The sequence below is a fragment of the Trachinotus anak genome, unplaced genomic scaffold (genome assembly GCF_046630095.1).
Source record: "Trachinotus anak isolate AG129_WGS33_773 ecotype Australia unplaced genomic scaffold, CSIRO_AGI_Tana_v1 ptg000001l, whole genome shotgun sequence".
Lineage (NCBI taxonomy): Eukaryota > Metazoa > Chordata > Actinopteri > Carangiformes > Carangidae > Trachinotus > Trachinotus anak.
The window spans coordinates 15,144,461-15,168,975 of NW_027273852.1; the positions used below are offsets into that span (position 1 = coordinate 15,144,461).

The 24,515-nt window shown below is 40.3% G+C and overlaps 1 protein-coding gene and 1 non-coding gene across 10 annotated transcripts; one reads left to right on the forward strand and one right to left on the reverse strand.

Moving 5' to 3' along the window:
- Positions 1-321: 321 nt before the first annotated feature.
- LOC139626501 (U1 spliceosomal RNA) lies at positions 322-485 on the forward strand. Its single transcript, XR_011692319.1, has one exon. It is a non-coding gene; the product is annotated as a U1 spliceosomal RNA (small nuclear RNA).
- Positions 486-626: 141 nt separating this feature from the next.
- LOC139622555 (uncharacterized) lies at positions 627-15,090 on the reverse strand. 9 transcript variants are annotated; one of them, XM_071479968.1, is made up of 7 exons: positions 14,906-15,090; positions 14,225-14,333; positions 7,380-13,480; positions 7,230-7,298; positions 6,447-6,578; positions 5,354-5,482; positions 627-4,482 (listed from the first exon to the last, which is right to left on the reverse strand). In XM_071479968.1, exons 3-7 carry the CDS (start codon positions 8,119-8,121, stop codon positions 4,403-4,405), a joined length of 1,152 nt encoding a protein of 383 aa, XP_071336069.1. In that variant the 5' UTR covers positions 8,122-13,480; positions 14,225-14,333; positions 14,906-15,090; the 3' UTR covers positions 627-4,402. The 9 variants fall into 9 exon arrangements, with proteins under 9 accessions (XP_071336069.1, XP_071336084.1, XP_071336047.1 ...); XM_071479983.1 differs by having other exon boundaries at positions 7,380-9,362; positions 9,506-9,574; positions 10,573-15,090; XM_071479946.1 differs by having other exon boundaries at positions 7,380-14,333.
- Positions 15,091-24,515: the final 9,425 nt, after the last annotated feature.

The following is a 24,515-nucleotide window of genomic DNA, read 5'->3' on the forward strand; positions in this document are numbered from 1 at the left end:
AGTCTGATTTACTTTTGGCTCACTTTAACTCACAGTTAAGCTGGTGTTCATTTCTAGAAGGTAAAATAGAAAAAATAGATGATTTTTAGGTCAGCCTTTGTCATGGAAATACAGCATTGCATGATGGGAAATACATTTTATGTATCAAATAAAATGAAAATAACTTTTGTTAGCCTGTTTTCAGAAATATAGTCTGTATGGAATTCCTGCTGCTTCCCCAGCACCTGTTGCCCTTAATTTAGTTAATTTGGACCTTTTCAACCCCATTAGTCAGAATGGTTTGTCTGTGAAAGACTCCCCTGTCTGTGAGCTGTACAACTCATACTTACCTGGCAGGGGAGATACCATGATCAAGAGGGTGGTTCACCCAGGGTGAGGCTCAACCATTGCACTCCGGTTGTGCTGACCCCTGCGAATTCCCCAAATGTGGGAATCTCGACTGCATAATTTCTGGTAGTGGGGGACTGCGTTCGCGCTCTCCCCTGATAAAATGTGAAATAGAAAAACAGAATCTTTTAACAGCTATGTGATAGTAGTTGCTCATATATAGAATAACTATAGTACAACACTGTAATAATTTTGGTTTTGGGTGCTGTTGAGCTGTTCCATTCTCAATGAATCAGAATGATTTTGTTTTCCACTATTTAGGAAGCAAAGGCTGTTCCTTTGACATTATTAATACACTGTGACTCATATTTTTGTCATTCAAATTTTTATTTGTTTTAAAACACCACCAGATTTAGTCAGATACAATTCAGATTCTGTGAATCATGTTCCAGTGAATGTGAAATCACATTCCCTCTTGGCTCTCTGTAGTGAATAAGCCAGATGTGGAAGTAAACTGATTCAATTAAGAAGACACTAACAATGTGTTATTGTTCACTTCAGTTTAGTGATGGTCCTGATGAGAGATGTTTTGAAATCCTCCGAAGGTCGACAGTCCACAGCAAATGAATGCATTATGTACAGAGTTAACATAAGTAAATTCTGTTGTAGCTGAATTGAATATTCAGTGTAGGGGTTGAATTGTGCAGTTAGCTTTGTTCTCCAGCAGAGACCACCAGAGCTCTTTTAGTTGTTGTGTAGTGTGTCACTGGACTGTATTATCTCACACAGAACAATCAGTTCTGGTGCATTGCTTTTGTTTCATGTTTCAACAGTTGTAACTATTCCTCAAATGTGGGAATCTTGACAACATAATTTCTGGTAGTGGGGGTCCGCGTTCACACTGTGCCTATCAGTGTATGAACAAGCAAAAATCTCAGCATGACCAGCTCTGGTCGGACCACAAAATGAGATTTTCTATGTGTGAAGCTAATAAGCATCTAAAAATGTACCCTTATTGTCTGTAGAAATTTAAATGACAAGTCACAGCTTTCACTCATCTGCAGTATAATCTGGCTTTTGAATGAATGTGCTACATTAGATGAATGTTGCCAAAAGTACAAATGGTCATGATGCAGCTGTTACACCAGCATTTTGATTGTCTTGCTTGATATTCCTCCAGGCCTGAGAAAATCATGGATGTCATCCTCATTATACAGACCATCTTTCACTTCACCCCTGGTGCAGAGGCCAATGATTTACAATCACAAAAGTTAAATCTCTCAAATGTTTTTAATTTCTTGTTTTTATCTGCTAAAGGTTTTAGTGAAAGTCAAGTTTTTTAGAAAGGCCTCAGGTTTTAGGAGGTTGTTTTCAAACAACGCTAAGGTTGTAGTTTTTTTTTTTTTTTTTTTTAAAGAGGGCGCCTTAGCTCTGAATGGGTTAACGACCTTTCACACTTGGCCTCATGTGACCCCAAATACGATGGTTGTTTACAGTTTGCCTTGGATGACTCAATGATTCTAAAGACAAAACCAAGGAGCACTAGCGAAGTGACATTAATGGCCTTGATAATGACCCCACAGAGTTTAAATACCTGAGTCATTTCACTGGTTATTCAGAAACGTCTTCAAGTATATAAAACCAAGTCCAGTTCCCCTTGATTAATCTTTTCTTGGATCATCACTTTGAGCCCATTTTACACTTTACAAGAATCATGCAGAAAACAGAGGTTAAATTAAATGTGATGGTTTGAATTAGTAACATCTGCACCTAAATTATATATATTTTTTAATGTTATAGTCTAATTGTTAGTTACAAAATTTGAGATTGGGTGACGATTTCCTTATTGTAGTTTGTGAAGAAAAACTGTATAAAAACACCTTTTCATATTGCAATCCACTACTACAACAACAACGTAGCTACATCGTTTAAAAACAGCCATATAACTATAAAACTACAGGTTAGTACAGAGAGTGAATGATTAGAATTGAAATTAGACATTACAGCACTGAATACAGCACCAGACATATTTGAATTTTGGTTGGGTTTCCCTTCCTTTTCTGTAATAACATTCTGTAGATCTGAGCTGATCACAGACTTAAATTAGCATATTTGAGTTTCCAGCCTGCTTTCCTCTGACGGAGTAAAACAAAAGTAAATACACTTTGTGGACCTTATTTTCTGCAGTTATCTAAATCAGCTTTTCTCAAACTTTTTTCGGTCAGGGCACCTTTCAAAAGGGCATAAAATCTCAAGGCACCCCAGTGTAAAATATGATTAAAAACGACACTGCATAGCCTAAATGTAAATTCAAATGTCCTGTTTATTTAGACGGGACAGTAATGAACAGAGCATAATACGAACTGTAAATAATAATAATAATAATAATAATAATAATAACGTTATTTATATAGCACCTTTAAAAACACAGGTTTACAAAGTGCTTCACAAAACAATAAATCAGAGACAAGTCACAAATGCCATAAAACCATAAGAGGTGGACCGCCCAAGTGATACAGCAACACAGGCAATACAAGAACCCAACAACAAATTGAGACCAGGAGAACTCAAATACACCCACCCACACATACTGGTTTCCATAATTCATGGGGACCAAGTTTTTGATCATCACTTGTGGGGACCACCCTTTCTAGAGGTTCTACAAGTGTGAAAAAAATTAGGTAAGGTAGCCAATGGATACTGAGCCTAAACACACCTTAAAATCTTTGAAAAGTCGATGTACTGGTTTCCTCACGCTTTATGGGGACTTCCTGAAAAACGAGTTAACCTGTTAAGAGGGGACCCTATTTGCATAAATGTGCATATTTCACACAGATTTATATTACTATTACATTACTAGTGGGGACCTATTTTTACATTTAAATTATTTTATATAAATATATTTAATTTCATATTTAAATGGCAAATTATGTCACACATAATGTCAAGTTTCACATCTACTATAGCAGCACCTAGAATCATGCAGAATCCCTGATACCATAGAGTGTGATTTAATAGCTGTGCGAAGGCAGAACAGTAGGCTCTCCTGAAGGTGGAAAAGGCAGCAGGGAAGACTGGGACACAACTACTGGACATTTCCACCATCCACCACCATTTCTATGACCAGAACTGACCAGGGAAGTGAAGGTTTGGCTCTACCCTCATGAATTTAGATAGTGTCTGGTCTTGTTAGCCTGAAATAACCAGTTACATGATTTGCCTATAAGGACTTTGCTACTACTCAGTCAGCGCGTAACACCACCCCACCCAGATATCAAACTCATTTGACCTGCATAACATAGAACAACCTTTTTAATGACGCAAGGTCAAAGAGAAATTGTTTACATTGCATAAATAAGGACTTTTAAATTTAAAAAAAATCAAAATTCTGCAATGACAATAACATTGTGTATAAAAAAAAACCCATACACATGCACAAGTTCAACAACTTCTGTGTGATGATAAAAACTTGAGCTTTTAAAGAAATATCTGCCAAACTGAACAATTGGCTTCATGAAATTCTATTTTAAAGGGGAAATCCGGTGTGAAATGTACTTGGGTGTATTCAAACATGATAATGTGTACGAACTTTTGTCGAATAGTCCAACTCACTCTTACCATTCCAAAATACAGCGCTTTTAATCGATGCTCCCTGCAGGCTTACAATGGTAATGCCCTTAGCGCTAAAGATAAAAGTGCTGTACTTCAGGGAGTGAATGGAGGTGGGCTATTCCACAACAGTTCATACTTGTTATCATTGTTCAATACACCCCCAAGTCCATTTCACACCAGATTTCTCCTTTAAGTTTTACAGAACAGAACAGATAATACAGGAGCACTCCCACGAGGCTGGAACTGGGTGGATGTTATTATTCACAAGACTAAGAAAAGACCAAACTTCTCCACAACCATTTTCTTTGTATTTGCCATACTATTTAGGATGCATTTTCCTTTTTAGGGCTGTAATCCTGTTGTAGACATAATATTTCAAGTTCTGCCAGTTTCTGTTACTGAGAGCTTCAGGTTCAGCTCTCAAACATTTCTCGCAATCTCTCTTCGATGGTACAGTACAAGATCAGATGAACTGATTCATGTGCCTCTCTACTGCCCTAACCTCTGCCGCCTGCCAGGGTGTTCTTTTCTGTGGAGCTCTACCTGTAAGGAGACAAAAATAAAGGTTTTAGTAACAGTATAAGGGAGAAGCTACAGTTCAAAGACCTGCGTTAGTACATACAGTACAGATGAAATTATGAGGCTGATCAGAGCTGATAGGCATCTGTCCTCAGTGATTTGTTCAGTGTTCAGCTCTCAGTCAATCAGTTTACAGCTAACACAAGTGTACATCCGAGCCACCACTTGTGATCAGATGCCATTCTAGACTTAATCTGAAAGACCTCATTATTCCCTACTGTCCTGCCAGAGCACTTTGGTCCCAGAATGCAGGTCTGTTAGTGACTCCCAGTATCTCTAAAAACAGGCTGGGAGATAGAGCCTTCAGTTACCGGGCTCTTTTAATTAGCTCTCTCCATAGGTCAGAGAGGCAGACACTCTATCTACATTTAAGTCCAGGCTTAAAACCTTCGTCTACGACAGAGCTTTTAGATGGGGCTGGTTCAGGTAGACCTCTACCAATTTATAACTACAGTGCTATAGACTTAGACTACTACATAGAGCCCTGTCCTCCGGCCTGCACTTCCTGTTCATGAACCAGTCTCAGTCTGCCATGCAGTACTCCTATTAAGCTGATCTCCCTGCCTTTCCTCCCCACCAGAAGCACTGCATGTTTTCCAAATTCTCTAAGGTCTCCCCCATATGAAATGGATTCTTGTTAGGAAAATGAAAATTTAATTTGTACCGAAATACAGTACTTTGGCAAATGTACTCAGTTACAGTTCATCAGTACTTGGGGCCACCAGACTGTGGGGTGAAAAATGGGGTGAAAGCCTTTTTTTTTTATTCATCTCCTGTCTCCAAATCAACTGATATTACTGCAATAATAATAATAATAATAAAGAAAAAAAATCACCTTTGGAGGAATGTGCCACAGGACTGACAACAGAAGATGCTCCATGCTCTGCTGATCGCTGTTTGTGTTGCTTGCCTGTTGAGTTTTTATTCCCTACAACACCTGCAACAGTTGCCTCTGCTGATTGTACTATGAATTACAGACATAATGCATTTCAAAACAATACATTTCATTTGTTACTAAATCTAAATATTCTATACAATATAAATGATCAAGTTGAGGTTACATCTATTTCACATCATATTGTTGCATCCAATATTTACTTGACAAAAGTTTGTTTCATTTGTGTCAATCAGTACCCCCAGCATATTGATGATCAAAGCCTGTGAACGGTCACCATTCAACTAACTTGCTAATGAAAGAGATGAAAAGAGACAAAGTGGCTAATGAGATATCTGATTCTATATCTATGGTTGTCTAGTAGGGGTGTAATGATACATCCCTATTGCATGTCTGTCCATCCTGTAGAGGGATCCCTCCTCTGTGGCTCTTCCTGAGTTTTCTTCCACCTTTTTCCCTTTTAAAGTGTTTATTTGTGGGCAAGTTTTTTCTCACTAGAACCGAGGGACTAAGAAGAGAGGGTGTCGCTGACTGTACACGTTGTAAAGCCCTCCGAGGCAAAATATGCTTTGTGAATTTGGGCTATACAAATTAAATTTGATTTGATTTGAAACTGCACTTGATATAAATGTAAATGATTGTGTTAGATGGGCATATGATATTGCATCATATTAATCACAGGCCTGTGAATTTAATTGAATCGATATCGTATCGTATCGACAGACTTTGTGATATCGGCAAACATAGTATCATCATCCCAAGAAATCGATATATCGTATTGTGATAAAGTTGGCGATTTACACCCCTATTGCCTAGGGCAGTGTTTGGCGTAATATTTAGATACTTCAGTTTGCCCATTCTTGAAGCAAAATTACTAATTTCACCCCAAAAAGACTGGCAAAAGTCCTCCTTAGTTATAGTCCATCAGTACTTGGGGCCACCAGACTGAGGGGTGAAAGATGGTAGTGGTCTTTATCATTTATCTCCTGTCTCCAAATCAAGTGATATTTATGCAATAATGATAAAAAATCACCTTTGGAGGAATGTGCCACAGGACTGTCACCAGAGGATGCTCCATGCTCTGCTGATGGCTGTTTGTGTTGCTTGCCTGTTGAGGAGTTTTCATTCCCCACAGCACCTGCAACAGTTTCCTCTGCTGATGGTTCTATGAAATACAGACACAATATGTTTGAATGAAAATAAATAAATAAATCAGTGGAACATGTGGTCATTTTAGTGCTTATGCTGATGGTCAACATTAACGAGGAACTATGCAAGTCCGGTTGCTTTTCCTCTGTTTTGCTAACTCTCCTCCCGGCCATGTGCATTTGTTTTAAAACAAATGCAGCTGGTGAAGCTGGTGAAAAATCAATCCATGGAGCAAAGTATCACAATTACTCTGGAGCTTTTTAATTAAGGTAAAAATGTAGCATAGCCACGGGAAAAATCCTGCTTAGTTCCTCTTTAACACTTAGCATTTACCAGGCTGAGATTTTGTCAGTACACATTTCATAGTGAACAGTAAGCCATTTAGAATAAGAATATAAAAATGTTCTTGCATGAAGCTCAATAAATCCAACAACCTCCATCTAACCAGCTTCTCAGCAGCTGGTTAGATGTTGCATATACTGGTAGTAATACATGGGAAGTAAGGCTGCTGAAGGCTTTAAACAGAGTGAAAGAACTACTACATTGCAATATTACACTGAGGATGCTTTACACTGTATACTACGCTAGTATGAAACTTCCCTACCCATGTAGGAAATGTACCTTAAAAACAACCATCTTACTCTTTTTGAAATTACATGAAACATACCATCAACAGCAAATGAATGATCTCCATCCTGTCCGCATCCATCTTCGTCATCACAACCCATAACGTTTTCTGCAGGAGACATGACAAGCTTATACATACAGTCAGACAAACAAAAAAGAATACATTCAACTCAGTGAAAATCAAATATACCATTTGGATCTATTGTGATTTCGTCTAGGTTCTTTCCATGGAACTCAGCCAATCTCCCGCTCTCAAGAGCCAGAAGAACTTTACTGATCTTTGCCAGCTGCAGTGTCTTGTCAGGTAGTCTATAGAACTCGCGGTGGATCCTGATGTCATGACCAAGAAAGTTGGCTAGTTGATCCATGTCCGTATCAGTCATGTTCAACACTGTTGACAGAGTTGCTGCATGTTTTCGCAGTTTGGTTGATGACAATGCCTTGGGGCACTTTGCACCACATGCCTGGGCAAAGCCACGGATGCAGTCTGAGCCACGGAGATGTGACAAAGCTGCAGGTCTTGCAAACATATAAATGTTGTCTTGAAGAACCCCGCAGGCCTCTCTTTGCTGAACGAGGAGTTCCAAAGCATGGAGCATTGTCGGGGTCAGGAGAATTGGAACTGGTCTGCCTCGCTTTCCTCTGGTCACAATCCTGGAGAAATGTCTGCAGAGCTTTTTTTCCACTTCCGACAGTACCCAGTCCAAATCCTCATGGTGATCAGTCGTGTCCCTTGCCAAAAAAGCAGACAGAGGCATGCTTGCCACCTCTCCTTCTCTGCGTCTGTTAAAGAGAATGGTCTGTGTTAAACATACCTTTGCCAGGTCTATCCAGGCCTTTGTAGAGGGACTTTCAGACAGTGTGATGCAACATTCTTTTTGCGTGTCAGAGAGAAACTGGTGCATTCTTTGCACATCCTCAGTAAAGGGCATTAGAGTGGGTGCATTCCACTTTGCTTCAACAATATTCCTAAGAATAAGATTCCTTTACAAGCTCTTGGTTGTTGGAAATTAGTCCTTGAGCTTTCAAGAGCTTGCTGACTTTTACCAAAGCATTTCCAAGTTTTGTTGCCAGTGATGGAATGGAAAATGTGTTTGTAGGGCTCTCATAGCCACAAGTACTTTTAACAGCTTTGACCATCTCCAGATAATTTGCAGGATTAATGAAATCCTCCATCTTTTTTAATGGGGTATGTTTCCTGGCATTGTCCAGCAGTCGTCCCAGTTCACACATTTTTTCACGGATGCACTGTTGACTTTTTAATGTTATTCCGCATTTATTGAGCAAGTGCTCCCCATATTCAATAATGACATGGTCATTCTTAATTATTTCAGTGACAGGATCCAGATTCATGGAACTGATAACTGCCCACAGCTGCCTGCTGATATGCGAAGGCACAGGCCCAGTGTATGCACATAGAGCCTGAACACGGTTCTTGCCAGGTTTTGTGTTGACTGGTCCAATCTTGAGTTTGCAAATTCGCATGTCTCCATAGGACAGTTTGTGTGAAAAGTCCTTGGCAGTATGCACCGTGCATGAAATCACTTCCTTGTGCTTGTGTTGATGGCCATTTACGTGGGACAAGTTGCCCCTTTCCTGACTCCATTACAGTGGCATTATGGGCATAGTTGCCTTTGTTCCGGATATATTCTAATAGTGTTTTTCTCTCTTTTGACCCTTTTGGAAGGCTAAAAGCTCTTGCTACATCTAACTTATTTAAGTGTGCACGTTCCAGATGTCTTGCCATTTTGGCATAAGGCTTTCTACAATACAAACAATACTGTCTCTTGTCGTAGATGCTCTTGCCATTTTTTTTTTGGTGAGCACGAACTACTAGCCTGTCATTGATGTCCTGACTTGAGCAGGGTTTTTCCTCTGCAGTAAGTTCAGAGACAGGCTCTTCCTCTACGTCGAGTTCAGAGCAGGGCTCTTCCTCTACATCAAGTTCAACAGGGTTGATGTCCAGTTCAGGTGTTGTGGTGTCACATTCATTGGGCATATTTGAGCCAGGGTTTAGCAGAGAATAAAGACATGGGCGTTTTCTTGGGGTGATATCAAAGCTAGCATCACTGTCTTCAGAATTCGAGCTGGAATCTGGAACATAGTCATCATCATCTCCACTGACTGATGAGCTATCATAGAGTTCTGTGTCTTCAAGATGTGTGTCTTTCATCTAAGAGATTTTTTTGAAAGATAAAAATTAAAAAAGGTGACTGAGAATTATTTTCTTTAAACAATCACATCAAATCATGTACTTTATGAAAGTATGTGGAACATTTCTACAATGCTGATTGGGGCATTTAATTGAGGACTTACTATAATGCTTTTTGTCCGTCTTAGTCTTGGTAAAATATTTTCACTTTCATCACAGAAGTCATGTTGAGACTATAAACACAAACAACATAGTAAGTAATTCTGCAGTAAAAGATTTAAAAAAATGTATGAAGGTAAATTTGACCTGAACATTCATGATATCACTATGCCCCAGCTCCACTAAGGAAGAAAATTTGGAAATTTTGTTTACGTCACTGGGTTAGATAAGTTTCTGACTTTGATGTAGAAGGTTATTAAAAAAAAAAAAAAAAAAAAAAGCAATTCTATGGTTGAAAAAATTGCACAATAAAAAAATCTTCAGGTTAAGCTTCCTACATTTATGATTCTTATAAGGTACAGACACATTTTATGAAGTAGAGAAATTGAGAGGCTACTGAAGTTCTCATTTCTCATTATCACAGGAAAGATTTTATATTGATGGACAAAAATACATGGACAAATCCTGAAAATATACGAAAAAAATACTGTTCAACATGGATAATAGGTGATCAGAATATCTTCAACACAAGAAGCTTTGTGGGGTCAGTTCACACGCCATGTTATCATTACAATACATCAACAAACGTTCTGAAGGACCTCTAAACTTAAATACATGCCAAAACACCAGACTTTAGAAGAAAAGAAATCTCCAAATTGTACTGTAATATTTAAGACTAAGGAGTCATCCTGTGTTTTCTGTCACACATCTTCAATACAACAAGCTTAATGGGGACAATTTTACACACCATGTTAACATCCATTATGGGGACCAAGCATCTCTGGATTGATTGTATTTAACACAAATAGTAACATAAAAAGTGCAGTGTGGGGACGTCGTAAATGTGTCAGATTCCAGTGATAATTGGGCCAAAGGAAAATATCCAGACAGGTTCACATCCATCTTAAAAGTTCCTTTATCTTTTACCTCAATGAGGCATTGGACTTAACTGTTAGTAGACCTGATTGACAGTACATTACCCTCAAAATGAGCTCATTTGCTTGATTTAATTGCTAAAACCAAACTTTCAGAGGCTATAAAAGTAAACACCAAGTGATGAAGGTGAAGGTACCTGTTGAGGAGTGTCCTGTGGACATGAAGCTTCTTCCATCTGCTTCTCAGACATGACAGCTGGATGGGAGCTCTTTGCAGGATGAGTGTCCATGGCAGACAATGTTATTTGCAATGATTTGGAAGGAAAAGACAATTTAAAGATGAGTATCTATAGCACACAATGTCATCTGCCATGATTTGTAAGGAAAAGACAATTTAAGGATGAGTGTCCATGGCAGACAATGTCATCTGCAATGAATTGTAAGGAAAAGACAATATACATATGAAGACCTTAAGGTCAATGTAAGTCAACACTGCATAATCTTCAAGTAGATAAGGACATGTTCTTAAAGATCTCTAAACTTAAATACATGCCAAAACACCAGACTTTAGAAGAAAAGAAATCTCCAAATTGTACTGTAATATTTAAGACTAAGGAGTCATCCTGTGTTTTCTGTCGCACATCTTCAATACAACAAGCTTAATGGGGACAATTTTACACACCATGTTAACATCCATTATGGGGACCAAGCATCTCTGGATTGTATTTAACACAAATAGTAACATAAAAAGTGCAGTGTGGGGACGTCGTAAATGTGTCAGATTCCAGTGATAATTGGGCCAAAGGAAAATATCCAGACAGGTTCACATCCATCTTAAAAGTTCCTTTATCTTTTACCTCAATGAGGCATTGGACTTAACTGTTAGTAGACCTGATTGACAGTACATTACCCTCAAAATGAGCTCATTTGCTTGTTTTAATTGCTAAAACCAAACTTTCAGAGGCTGTAAAAGTAAACACCAAGTGATGAAGGTGAAGGTACCTGTTGAGGAGTGTCCTGTGGACATGAAGCTTCTTCCATCTGCTTCTCAGACATGACAGCTGGATGGGAGCTCTTTGCAGGATGAGTGTCCATGGCAGACAATGTTATCTGCAATGATTTGGAAGGAAAAGACAATTTAAAGATGAGTATCTATAGCACACAATGTCATCTGCCATGATTTGTAAGGAAAAGACAATTTAAGGATGAGTGTCCATGGCAGACAATGTCATCTGCAATGAATTGTAAGGAAAAGACAATATACATATGAAGACCTTAAGGTCAATGTAAGTCAACACTGCATAATCTTCAAGTAGATAAGGACATGTTCTTAAAGATCTCTAAACTTAAATACATGCCAAAACACCAGACTTTAGAAGAAAAGAAATCTCCAAATTGTACTGTAATATTTAAGACTAAGGAGTCATCCTGTGTTTTCTGTCGCACATCTTCAATACAACAAGCTTAATGGGGACAATTTTACACACCATGTTAACATCCATTATGGGGACCAAGCATCTCTGGATTGTATTTAACACAAATAGTAACATAAAAAGTGCAGTGTGGGGACGTCGTAAATGTGTCAGATTCCAGTGATAATTGGGCCAAAGGAAAATATCCAGACAGGTTCACATCCATCTTAAAAGTTCCTTTATCTTTTACCTCAATGAGGCATTGGACTTAACTGTTAGTAGACCTGATTGACAGTACATTACCCTCAAAATGAGCTCATTTGCTTGTTTTAATTGCTAAAACCAAACTTTCAGAGGCTATAAAAGTAAACACCAAGTGATGAAGGTGAAGGTACCTGTTGAGGAGTGTCCTGTGGACATGAAGCTTCTTCCATCTGCTTCTCAGACATGACAGCTGGATGGGAGCTCTTTGCAGGATGAGTGTTCATGGCAGACAATGTTATCTGCAATGATTTGTAAGGAAAGGACAATTTAAGGATGAGTATCCATGGCAGACAATGTCATCTGCAATGAATTGTAAGGAAAAGACAATATACATATGAAGACCTTAAGGTCAATGTAAAGTCAACACTGCATAATCTTCAAGTAGATAAGGACATGTTCTTAAAGATCTCTAAACTTAAATACATGCCAAAACACCAGACTTTAGAAGAAAAGCAATCTCCAAATTGTACTGTAATATTTAAGACTAAAGAGTGTTTTCTGTCGCACATCTTCAATACAACAAGCTTAATGGGGACATTTTACACACCATGTTAACATCCATTATGGGGACCAAGCATCTCTGGATTTAACACAAATAGTCACATAAAAAGTGCAGTGTGGGGACGTCGTAAATGTGCCAGATTCCAGTAATAATTGGGCCAAAGGAAAATATCCAGACAGGTTCACATCCATCTTAAAAGTTCCTTTATCTTTTGCCTCATTGAGGCATTGGACTTAACTGTAAGAAGACTACACTAATGAAGACACTTCACACACAATGTTATTCTGAGACATTCTCAAGCTCTACACATTTAAATAATGTGCAGTCATCAGACATACTTGCATTCGCCATGGGCAGTCATCGCCTCCGTAGTCATAGGTGATTTCCTCACCGTCCTTTATGTCTTTTATAGAAAAAAGACATAAGTGTGGGCTTCCCTCCACCTCAATTTTTTTCATACGACAATTTGGACGTCTGTGGTCATCATTCACTAGACGGCCAAATGAACCATCTTCTCTGGATGCATCAATACTTAAAATGGACAAGAGAAAGAGAAAAATGAAAACAATTTTAATTAAAAAATAATGTCTTGGCCAGGTCCTGTGCAAAATATTTGTTTTCATTTTGCCATATTTAAACATTTAATGTATTTCCTTACGGTATCACATTATTAAATGGCAGACACTAACCATGCAAGCTTATATCAAATTTAACTATTTATACAAAGTACATAAAGGAATATACAAGAGATGAGGTGCAATTTTAAATCTTACCACCACTCTTTCCCTCTCCACTTAAAGAGAAAGAAAAATGCAGCACATGAGGGGTGATAAACTTTTCTCCTTCTCTTGGCTTCAGCATCATCTATCAAATCACCCCTGTATTCAACCACAAAGTCTCATTCACCTACAGCAAACAAACCACGTCCTGCAAGAAAAAATAAAAGAAATCTTTACAAAAAAAGAATGAAAATCATATATACTACAATCCTTATTTTCCTCTCTCCTCGATGGACAAAAGATAAAAGAGACATCAGACAGCTGGAAAGATGGCGGAGCTCAAACAACTTCCAGGTTCAAGGGAGGACCGAGGAGAGTGCAGGGCCTTCCACAAGCGCTGGCTGCCAGCCATATAGCTGACTTCACAATTAAGTCCAGGCGGCTATTTTAATGACTATTATTTTCATATCATATAGACTATAAATATTAATTTTCAATTTGAATGAAATTAAATGTTTTTCGAACTGACTGACAATAATGTCAAACTGAACCACACTCATTAAAGTTGCGAATTGCTCTGCTTGTACTGATAATAACAAACTACACTGATCACCGCCGACTTCATTGCCCACAAGTGAGAGAAACTCGTCTGCAGCCCTGACATGCTGTGTGTGCGCGCACGGTCAGCAGAGTCAGTGTGGAGGCAACAGAAGCAGAGCTCACCAGATGCTTCTTTTGTCACTATAAAAATGGTATGTCCTTACTTATTCAGGCTATCCACTGCAAAATCATTTGAGTGTGTATTTCCATTCATTCATTCATTCATTTCACCAGTGTATATGATTGTGGCTATGGTATAACCTAAAAGCGTCCTTCAGTTTCTTAAACGGTGCTGTAGAAATTCAAGTTATCATTATTATCATCATCATCTAGACATAAGACATCATCTTACCTTTCACTGCATTGATGAATTTCACCTCCAGTTTCTGTGTTTTGTCAGTCTTTAAACTAACGTGTTGACAGGCATCTTTAAGAGGACTGAGCCTGGGCGGCATGACAAACTGAAGAGAAATTAATAAAAAAGGACATGCCATGAGCTATGGTTTCAGTTACTGTAAAAATACATAAACTGTATTTTAAACTGTGCTATTCCAACTCATTTTATGTGAAGTCCAGCCTAAATCGAAGATATGAAATGGTGACTTTTGTTAATTAGTGAAATAAATAAGAATAAACTTAAAGAATAAAATTATCTCTTCTCAAGCACTGGTCCCTTCACTTAACATATAGCTTAATTTTTCTTGTCTTCTATATTCTCGTATAAAATCATTGGGATCTCATTTCCACTGGCATTATTTATTTATATATCCACTAGAGTTGAATTTGCCAGAAATTGGCCTTTAAACTTGAAAAAGCCTACAGTTTTCTACATGTATACTGACTTTTAAATTAAGTGAATACATCCATCATGGTAGCCGAAAACTTGTTAACCAACTTGCTTGCTAATTGACAGCATGGTTGCTAATTAATGCTATCTATAACTTAGCTAATAGCCTTCAAACAAAAGTGACGATAGTTTGAATGAACAAATAAATATAAACCGCTATAAATCAATAAAATGTTTAATACTTACTGAACACGCTGCTGCCCACGCTTCTGAATGCCTTTCTACCTTTAGGCCAGGTGTCGACGCTTTCCACTCCTGCGGTCATGTGAGTCGTCAAGCGGAGGTTGAATGTAGACTACTTCCTGTTCGATTTCACAATAAAACTCCACCAGCGGAAGTTACGATTTCAGGCAATTTAATGGGGGGGGGGGGGGGGGGGGGGGCGTTGTTACATTTTTCTGTTATTTAATGATCAAGTACAGTGCAAGAAGCTACAGAATAATGAACTTAACTCACCTATTATTGAGTATGTATTTTTTTCCTGGGTAAAAAATGTAATTAAAACACTTTTTCAGATGATTTTTGAGGAGTGAAATGGCGAGGCTCCTCCCTGTGAAGACATCTGCAGAAAAGGGCTTCAAAATAGCCTCCAGAAAGTCATGTGACAAATTTAAACACCGCTATTGGTTTATTTAGAACCCCACCTCTCTTTTAATGCATTGCATCATAATTGGAGATGTATTTTCTGTATGTAGCAGGCTTAAAATGGGTTTGTTGCCAAATGGCAACGTCGTACCATAGATAATCAGTAACTGTATCGGAAAACATTTTTAAAGTAACCCTCCCAAGCCTGTTAGCCTGTGGGGCCCTAGGAATATGCCACATGATCCCTACACTGATAAAAATACAGGGCTTGATCTACTTAAAAAAAGTAAGGCAACTTTTTGCATCATTTTATCTCGTAGATCAAACAAGAGTAGTCTTTGTATGTACAACATTAATTTTGCATGTAAAGTCAACTTACTTTTGCAGGTGATGTCAACTTACTTTTGCAAACAAAGTGAACTCAGTTGTGGTAAGTTCACTTCACTTGCAAAATTAAGTTGCTGTAAGCTGTAAATGTAAGTTGACTTTACTTGCAAAAGTAAGTTGACTTTGATAGCAAACGTGAGTTGACTTTACTAGCAAATGTAAGTTAACATGACTTGCAAAATTAATGTACATACAAAGACAACTCTTGTTTGATCTACGTGACAAAATGATGCAAAAAGTTGCCTTACTTTTTCTCAGTAGATAAAACATGATATATTTTTGCTATGCTGAGCTACTTAAATCAAGTATGTGATCTATGTTTGGTCAAGCTGTCCAATATAAAAATTGACATTTTTGCCCCATGGTGCTAGAAAAAAATGACATAACAAAAAAATTAAGAGGGTGAATTCCCTGGTGCACTCAGCAAATTGTGTGAGAGTTGCACTAGAGGAAAGGTCATAGGGTCAACACAATCAAGAGGTCATAAGTCACCAAAATTGAAATATTTTATTGCAAATTCTCCCAAAATTCCAAACTCATGTCATACATGTACTGCCACTGAACTGGGCAATAACTGAGTGTACTGTATAGAGCTGCAACTATTAGTTGTTTAATTGCTAAGTGGCCAATTACTCAATTCATCACAGATTTTTTTTTATAGGATTTTTAATCATCAATTAATCTTTAAAACAAGACATTGTTAGGGCACAGGTAGGAGCAATTTGGTTATTGGCTTATCATATTAATGATTATCAGTGATAATCACCAATATATATATATAAATGTTTACTACAAGTAGTAACCTCGGGGCACCACCCTGTCACCAGGGACCAATGACCAAATTGATGGCTCAGAATACAGTCTCAGAAGGTTGGTTGAAGGGTAAATTCGAGCACTGACTGTTGTGAATCCAGCTGTCACAAATATAATCACAATAATCACAGACTACGACGAGTTAAATTATAACAGGATTTATTAATAAGAGTAATAATTATTCAAAATAACATTACTTGATATTAAACCGATTATAATTCAACTATAACTAAAACAAACATTGGTTACTAACTAGGTGATTACAGGCAAAACACATATGTACAACCGTGTGTGTGTGTGTGTGTGTGTGTGTGTGTGTGAGAGAGAGAGAGAGAGAGAGGATGTGGCGAGGTCACGTGAGTGACGTGTCAGTAGGAACCAAGATGGCGGCAGAGTGAGGTACTCGCTAGAGCCAAGATGGCGGCTGGCCGCAGAGCGTGAATGGTGTGAACACGAGAACAAAGGGAGGGGCCTTGAGCCTTACGTGTATGACACGATCACACTCTAGGGCCTGAATGTGAGAGAGATGTGGATGAGGTGCGTGATTGGGAGGAAAGAGGGAGAATAGAGGTGAAGAGAGGAAAGAGTCCACAAGAGATCGTCACCACAGTTAATAATCACCACAACATCACTACACAATAACGGAGCCAGAGAACCGGAGCTCGTCTGGTCGGATATTGGTCCTTTAACTAGTGATATTTGGCTTATTAAGCTGGTCACAGTGAACGATCTAAACAACAGGATATGCAGCACTTATAAGTCAGATAGCAGCAATACAACACGCTACACTAACTGTGTCTCTGCCCAGATATCAGCCTCTTACTGTGAGCTGCTCCGATCCTCCGGAGTTAGAACAGAAAGTCTCCGGGTCTCCACAGCTCGGTCCTCGCCCGGGAGCTCGGTCCTCGGCCGGGAGCTCGGCGGGTCGTGTCTCGCTCCTGGCGATGACAGTGATGAGTTCCTCGGCGGCAGCGGGAAGATCACAGATGAGGGACGGTGAACTTTGTTTGTCTTTAACAAAGTCGGCGCTCGTCCTCACAGGACGTGAAATCAGCTGATTGCACAGCGATCTACGTCGGATCCGAAAAGAAGAGAAACACAGCAGTCTGTGCGCTCGGCCTGCGAGTTGGAGACTGTGACCTGGGCTTGAAGAAGTTCTGGAAAAAGGTCAGATGTTGGCAGATTGCTCCCTTTCAGCAGCCGAGTCGCGGAGAGAGCTGGAGTAGCTCTCTACTGTAACTGGTGCACGGGAATGAAGCGCAGGAGGAGGGTCGCAGCGCAGCTTTTATTACCTGAGTGACGTCACCGGGGATCCCTGCTGGGAATGCCTGGCCTCGGCCAATGCCTTTGCTGAGTTTTCTTTCAAACTCCAATTTTACACCTAGCTGTGAATTGTGGGGGTGGTTTTGGCCCATAGCCTGGAGGGAAATGTAGTTCACTCCTTTGTTCTCCTCACGAGGCATGGCTCCAGTCAGGCTTCAGGAGAAGCACGCGGGCCTCTCTATTGTTCCCTTCAGGATGCATGGTTTGACACTCAGGCCTTGGAGTGGCTTGTAGGCCTCTCCATTGTTCTTCTCAGAACTCATGGCTTGCGATCCCAACAACATTTTGAGTTGCATCTTAGGCTTCGGGAAACATTTTTCACCATTTTCTCAAAACAAAAACCAATTAATTGGAAAAAAAGCAACGTTACTTTATTTCCATCCCATATGAAGAATGCAAAAAGAGGAGGTGCTCAAGGAACTACTTGGTGCCAGACCCCCCCTGCCTGTTTGATGGCCATGTCTGGCCCATGTATTTGAAACACAAAAAAATTGTGTACAATAGATTGTACAATAATGAAAATTATTTTTAGTTTTCCAGCCCTAATACTGTATACTCTGCAACAACGCCCACATTATTCAAACAACATCTGGTATCAATTATTCAACTTAACAAAACAAAAGGGCTTGTTTACCTTGTTTAACAATAGTTCCAGATGTGTTGTAATATTTTAGTGTATTTACGGCATAGAACATACGATATACCAAAAACACTTTGATAAGAAAATAAGACCATAAACTCCATTATGACCCAACACATAACTCAAGGGATTCACATCCTATTACTTAATGGTTCTTCTAATGAAAAGTGAACTTCCGCAAACATGTTCTACAAAACAAACATCCATTCTGTCTATCCTGAGGAAGTACTTGCAGGGACGAGACCCAATCAAAAGTGTGACCTTAAAGGTTTGAACATCCTAATCAAATGACGGCTACATTCAAAATCTGACCAATACATTGATTGTGCAAAAAACACAAAATCCAGCACCTCACAAAATATAAAACTGTACAGAGCTTTCCTGTTCTATATAGATCTTCCTCCTGTAGCAGTGCCTCAAAAGCTCCTTGAACAATACACCTCAGGTCGCTTACAATGATTTCCTTGTGCTGAGCCGAATTATATTAGCCATTTAAAGTGCAGACAACTGATGGAATTTACACCACATAACAAATTTAAGCATATACAAGCTTCAAAGCATAAAAATGTAAACTGAAGAAGCGTGGTGGAAAACCTGAGAAGATGCAATGTAAAACCGACAACTGTAAACCTTGACAAGAGGGAGCTCACTCAAAACCTCTAGCAATGTCTTTATGGCTTTTATGCATGTAAACTGGCCTTGAGATCATGGACTTTGGAGGACACCTTTTGGTTCACATCCTCCAGCTCTAAGAAGATCTTCTGAAAAACCTCAAAGGTGTATTTCAGTTTGTTAGGGTACCTTAGTTCCAAGGCATAGATAAGGCCCATCAGGTAGGTACAAGCACGTGCCACATCAGGGATACCAAAAAGGACCTCTGCTCCCTCAATGGCTATTCCAGCTTGCTTTGGAAGATCTTCATCTCTGGCTTTGCTGACCACGAAGATGTTGAGGACATGTGTAGTAAGGGCCTCTTGGACAGTCGCAGCATCGTCATCATCAAAAACCTGTAAAATATTCCAGAAAGAATAAAACCCTCTTGTATACCAATGTGAATGATTGATATAGTATAGCTCTCTTAGCACTCTTTCTCCCCGCATGGGAGATCAGACTGATATGATTGGTTGCTTTGGTAGTTTTGTAGCTTCATAAGACTGTCTAAGGGTATCACAGATTTAAATTTAATGCAATTGAATGCCATTTTAAGTAAATTTGCAGCACATTCACATACAAGTCTCTTGGTATCTCTCTGATAATTTTCCAACTTTGACGATAGCATTGTTAATAATTAGATGCTAAAATCATAAAATTCCATCCATTTCTACATAGGCACTCATAAAAATCTATTTAATTAAAATACCACTAAGCCATCAGCTATCCTGGATTGCACAATCGCATCTCAAACAGGCAGGGCTTTGAAACAGTTTTCTTTACCTTGTAGTCCTTGATTAGCTCCTCTGTCTTTTCACCAAGGTAGAGAATGAGGCCTCTGATCACAGCTTCTCTTCTGGACTCAATGCTGTTGTCCTATAAAAAAGAAATGAGATCATGCTAAATACAGACATCAGAAAGCTAATACATATAACTAACAATTTAACTGTTGTGCAATAAGTACATGCCTCATTTAACATGTCAAGGGTCTCATCAAGTTTCTTCCCAACAGCGCCTCCCTTCCTCCTGTAGAGGCTCAACAGTCTGGGCGTGTATTCCAGGAATTCCCAGGAATGTGGACTGTAGTAACTTCAGTGTAATCCTCCGGAATTCCTCCTCGATCTGCAAAAGAGGTCAGACGAGAGATGGAGAAACATCATGCGAGATACAAGAATTACAGAGACACAGAGCAACAAAAACAGAACACTAAGGCTCCACTGAAAGCAACTCTTAAGGGGTCATGCGTTTTGCAAGGAATGTTCCACAGGTAATCAGGTTAAAATCTTGTCCTTCAGTTTCATTAGATAGGAATACTGTTCATCCCCGCCCCACCACAGGTAATCAGGTAAGTTTAGCTTTTATTCTGACAGTCTCATCAGGTTTTTTCCACAGGTAATCAGAGAGGTTACATCAGGTAAACATCGTCTTCATATGTTTTCAAAGGTAATGCAGTCAATATTTTTTTCATCGCTACTTGTGTTGGCATATGCCAGGCTGAAGACTTTGAAACTTTACCATTACCACCTCTATTGGAGAAGACAATTAAAATGTACAACATACCTGGGAAAACTCAAACAGGGCAGGCCATCGAGCTTTAAAGTCAGTCACAGCTGGTTTATTGAAGATTACATCATTTCGACGCAGTGAAAAGGTTTTCGCCATCTTCTCATTGATGATTTTGGTGTTGTCCTTCTTCTTGTACTCATAGAGAAGCTCTATTCTCTCCTTTTCAAGGGTTTCATCAGTTTCACCTTGAGGATGAGGTGGGAGATAGTTTACCTCAGATTTCTTAGCTTTTTTCAAGCTTTTAGTTGGAGGTCCATCTGCAGCTGATTTTCTCTTCCGACAGTTTACATTTAGTTCTGGTAATCCAAGGTGCTTCACCTTTGCTCTAAAATTGCCAACCTTGTATTTCAGGCTGTTCTGCCATCCATATATACCATTGGATGACACTGGGTCCCTCAAACAGGGGTGTTTCATGACCAGGGCCTCAGCAACCTGCTCCCTTTGTGCTCATGAAGGATAAGCAGTGTAGACAAAGATGCTGTCTGCAAGTTTGTCTAAAATGTTGGGTTTCACTGAAGGATTGCTGAGCAGGGTTCCGTCCTTTCTATAAGCTTCATTTGCAGCTTGTAGAATGAGCTCTGTGTCAAAGGAGAAGGTAGGTATCTTAAACTGAGCTGGCCAAGATGAAGAACGAAGAGAGGAGGTGCTCTCTGAAAAGACTGAATTATGGTCTCTGGAGAAGACAGAAGTATGGTACCACTGGATGGATGGGAGGAACTGGAACGGACATCATCTGATGACTCAGCGCAACTGCTATCAAAGCTTTCCTGGAGCCCTTTAGCATTCAAAGAATCTTCAAATGTCAGTGTGATCACTGGTGCAGTAAGAACCACCTTGATGGTGTCTTTGTCCTTTACTTCATTCATTTCAAGAAGAGTAAAAAATTGACCATCAAAATCCTGGTCCTGGAACTGCAAACTAAAATCTTGTTCAATTGCAAATGTCTCCTGTACAATATGCTTCAATTCATCCACAGTCTGCGGGATTCCTGAGGGCAGGGGAAGCTTGCAAATTTCCTCTTGCAGTATGACTCGAAGTCTGGCAGACATGTTGATTACTCTATAGGAAGGGGAAAGAGAGAAGACAGAAAAAAGAAAAAAAAAGGTTCTGTTGAATTTAGGAACACAAACAATAAAATTACATCCTATAACAAAGAGATTACTAAAAGCTTCTATCTTAACCCTTGTATTATGTTCGGGCAGAGAATGGGGGAAACATACAGGCAGTACTTGTTGGTCATGGTCAGGAGTCAAACCAGTGATCTCCTGCACAAGGGCCAGAGTCAATATGGGATGTGCTCTGTGACCACTCACCCACCAGAACACCACCTCAACCAATACTTTGTTTCATTATTTCACATTTTCAGACTGAATCTTTATACGTTTAGCCCCTCACTGCTGAGTGTCCATTCAGAGTGTCACACAATTGAAAATGATTTGAAATACTAATGACAGTGAATTGAAGAATCAGGAACAACTGAAAACATGTCAATATATACTGTATTTAATTACCTAATCTTGAATAGGAATGTGATGCTTCAAAGTGACAAATCGCCTTTGCTCAAAAGCGTATGCTGCAAGAGGGAAGAAGTCTGTTAATTCCTGTTGCTCGAGGATAGTCACTTGTCTGGTAGATTCCAGTTCAAAAGCTCTAAGGTGCTCCCAGTACCAGGAATGAAGACACTTGGCAGCAAATGCAAGCTGGCCACACACAATGAGGATGAGATTTAGTTCAACAAAGTCTGGAAGTCCACCAGTTCATCCGTAGGGCAATATTATTCCCACTGTGGATCACTGTTGCCATGGCGCCGCGGATGGCTGCCTCGGTGTTTTGGTGCGCACTTTTTTGCCTTATTTTCTTTGTAAACCCAGTTTTCTGCTTTGGTTTCCGGAGCTCTTTCACCAGAGAAGAGCTCATTAACATCAGAGAAACAACTCCAGTGGATCTTTTTCCCACCTTTCTCGACTCACCTGTGGAATTATTGGACATTTTGGTCAGAGGTGCACTGACCGTTACTCTCGCAGTGAAACGCTGGAGGAGAGGAAAACGTGCCGGTGCGCTTGCGCGTCTCCGCCGGCGTGGACTCCGCACACCGCTCCCAGGTATCTTTCTCTCCAACGTGCGTTCACTGCCCAACAAACTGGATGAACATCAGCTACTGGTGCAGAAGAACAGAGACTTTTCTTCATCTGCCGTCCTGTGCTTCACGGAGACGTGGCTGTGTGGATCGATTCCGAACTCTGCACTGGAGCTGGCCGGCTTCCAACTCTTCAGAGCGGATCGCGACACAGAGCTGTCCGGCAAAACGAAGGGTGGAGGAATCTGCTTTTATGCTAACAGTGGCTGGTGCAGAGACGTGACAGTGATCCTGCAGCACTGTTCTCCTGACCTGGAGACTTTCATCATAAACTGCAGGCCCTTCTACTCCCCCCGTGAGTTCACCTCATTCATCCTGGTCGGTGTTTACATCCCACCACAGGCCAACGTGCAGGAGGCACAGCGGGCGCTCGCCGATCAGATACTGTGTGTGGAGCGGACCAACCCGGACTCCTTAGTTATTGTCCTTGGTGACTTTAACAAAGGTAACCTCAACCACGAACTGCCCAAATACAGACAGTTTGTTAATTGCCCGACCAGAGAGGGGAACACTCTGGACCACTGTTACACCGCAATCAGTGGTGCTTATCACGCCGTACCCTGGGCTGCACTGGGCCACTCTGACCATGTCATGGTCCACCTGATTCCCACATACAGGCAGAAACTAAAACTGTGTAAACCTGTTGTGAGGACATCGAAGCAGTGGAGCAGTGAAGCCATAGAGGATCTGCGGGCATGTTTGGACTGCACTAACTGGGAAGTGTTCAGGACTGCTTCCAACAGTCTGGATGAGTTCACAGAGGCTGTGACATCATACATCAGCTTCTGTGAGGACTGCTGTATCCCATCACGCACCAGGATGAGTTATAACAATGACAAACCCTGGTTCACAGCTAAGCTCAGTCAGCTCAGGAGGCAAAAGGAGGTAGCTTTCAGGAGTGGGGACAGGGACAAGTTTAAAGAGTCCAAGTACAGGTTTAGCAAAGCGGTGAGAGAAGCTAAACGACTGTACTCTGAGAAACTTCAGCTCCAGTTCTCAGCCAATGACTCTGCTTCTGTCTGGAAAGGGCTCAGAAAGATCACAAACTACAAACCTAAACCCCCCCACTCCATTAACGACTTCCGTCTGGCCAATGATCTGAATGAGTTCTACTGCCGCTTTGAAAGACAATGGGACAAGACTGACACTAACCTCCACATCAGAGCCACATCAGAACCCCCCTCCTACCCTACCAAAGGAACGTCTCTCTCTATCCTGGAGAGAGATGTCAACAGGCTTTTTAAGAAGCAGAACCCCTGCAAAGCAGCCGGTCCTGACTCTGTCTCTCCATCATCCCTGAAGCACTGTGCTGATCAGCTGTCTCCAGTGTTTACGGACATCTTCAACACCTCACTGGAGACCTGCCACGTGCCAGCCTGCTTCAAATCCTCCACCATCATCCCTGTCCCCAAAAAACCAAGGCCCACAGGTCTAAATGACTACAGACCCATTGCCCTGACCTCTGTGGTCATGAAATCATTTGAGCGCCTTGTCCTGTCCCACCTCAAATCCATCACTGACCCACTCCTGGACCCCCTGCAGTTCGCCTACAGAGCCAACAGGTCTGTAGATGACGCCGTCAACATGGCTCTCCACTTCATCCTCCAGCACCTGGACTCCTCAGGGACCTATGCCAGGATCCTGTTTGTGGACTTCAGCTCTGCCTTCAACACCATCATCCCGGCTCTGCTGCA

What these genes read in the sequence shown, in the direction of transcription:
- LOC139622555 (XM_071479968.1), bottom strand. Translation starts at nt 8,121, where the DNA reads ATGCCCTTTACTGAGGATGTGCAAAGAATGCACCAGTTTCTCTCTGAC. An exon ending in AATCACAATAGATCCAAATG is followed by an intron (nt 7,299 to 7,379) that starts GTATATTTGATT and finishes TGTCTCCTGCAG; the next exon opens with AAAACGTTATGGGTTGTGAT. An exon ending in TGTGGCACATTCCTCCAAAG is followed by an intron (nt 5,483 to 6,446) that starts GTGATTTTTTAT and finishes TGTAATTCATAG; the next exon opens with TACAATCAGCAGAGGCAACT.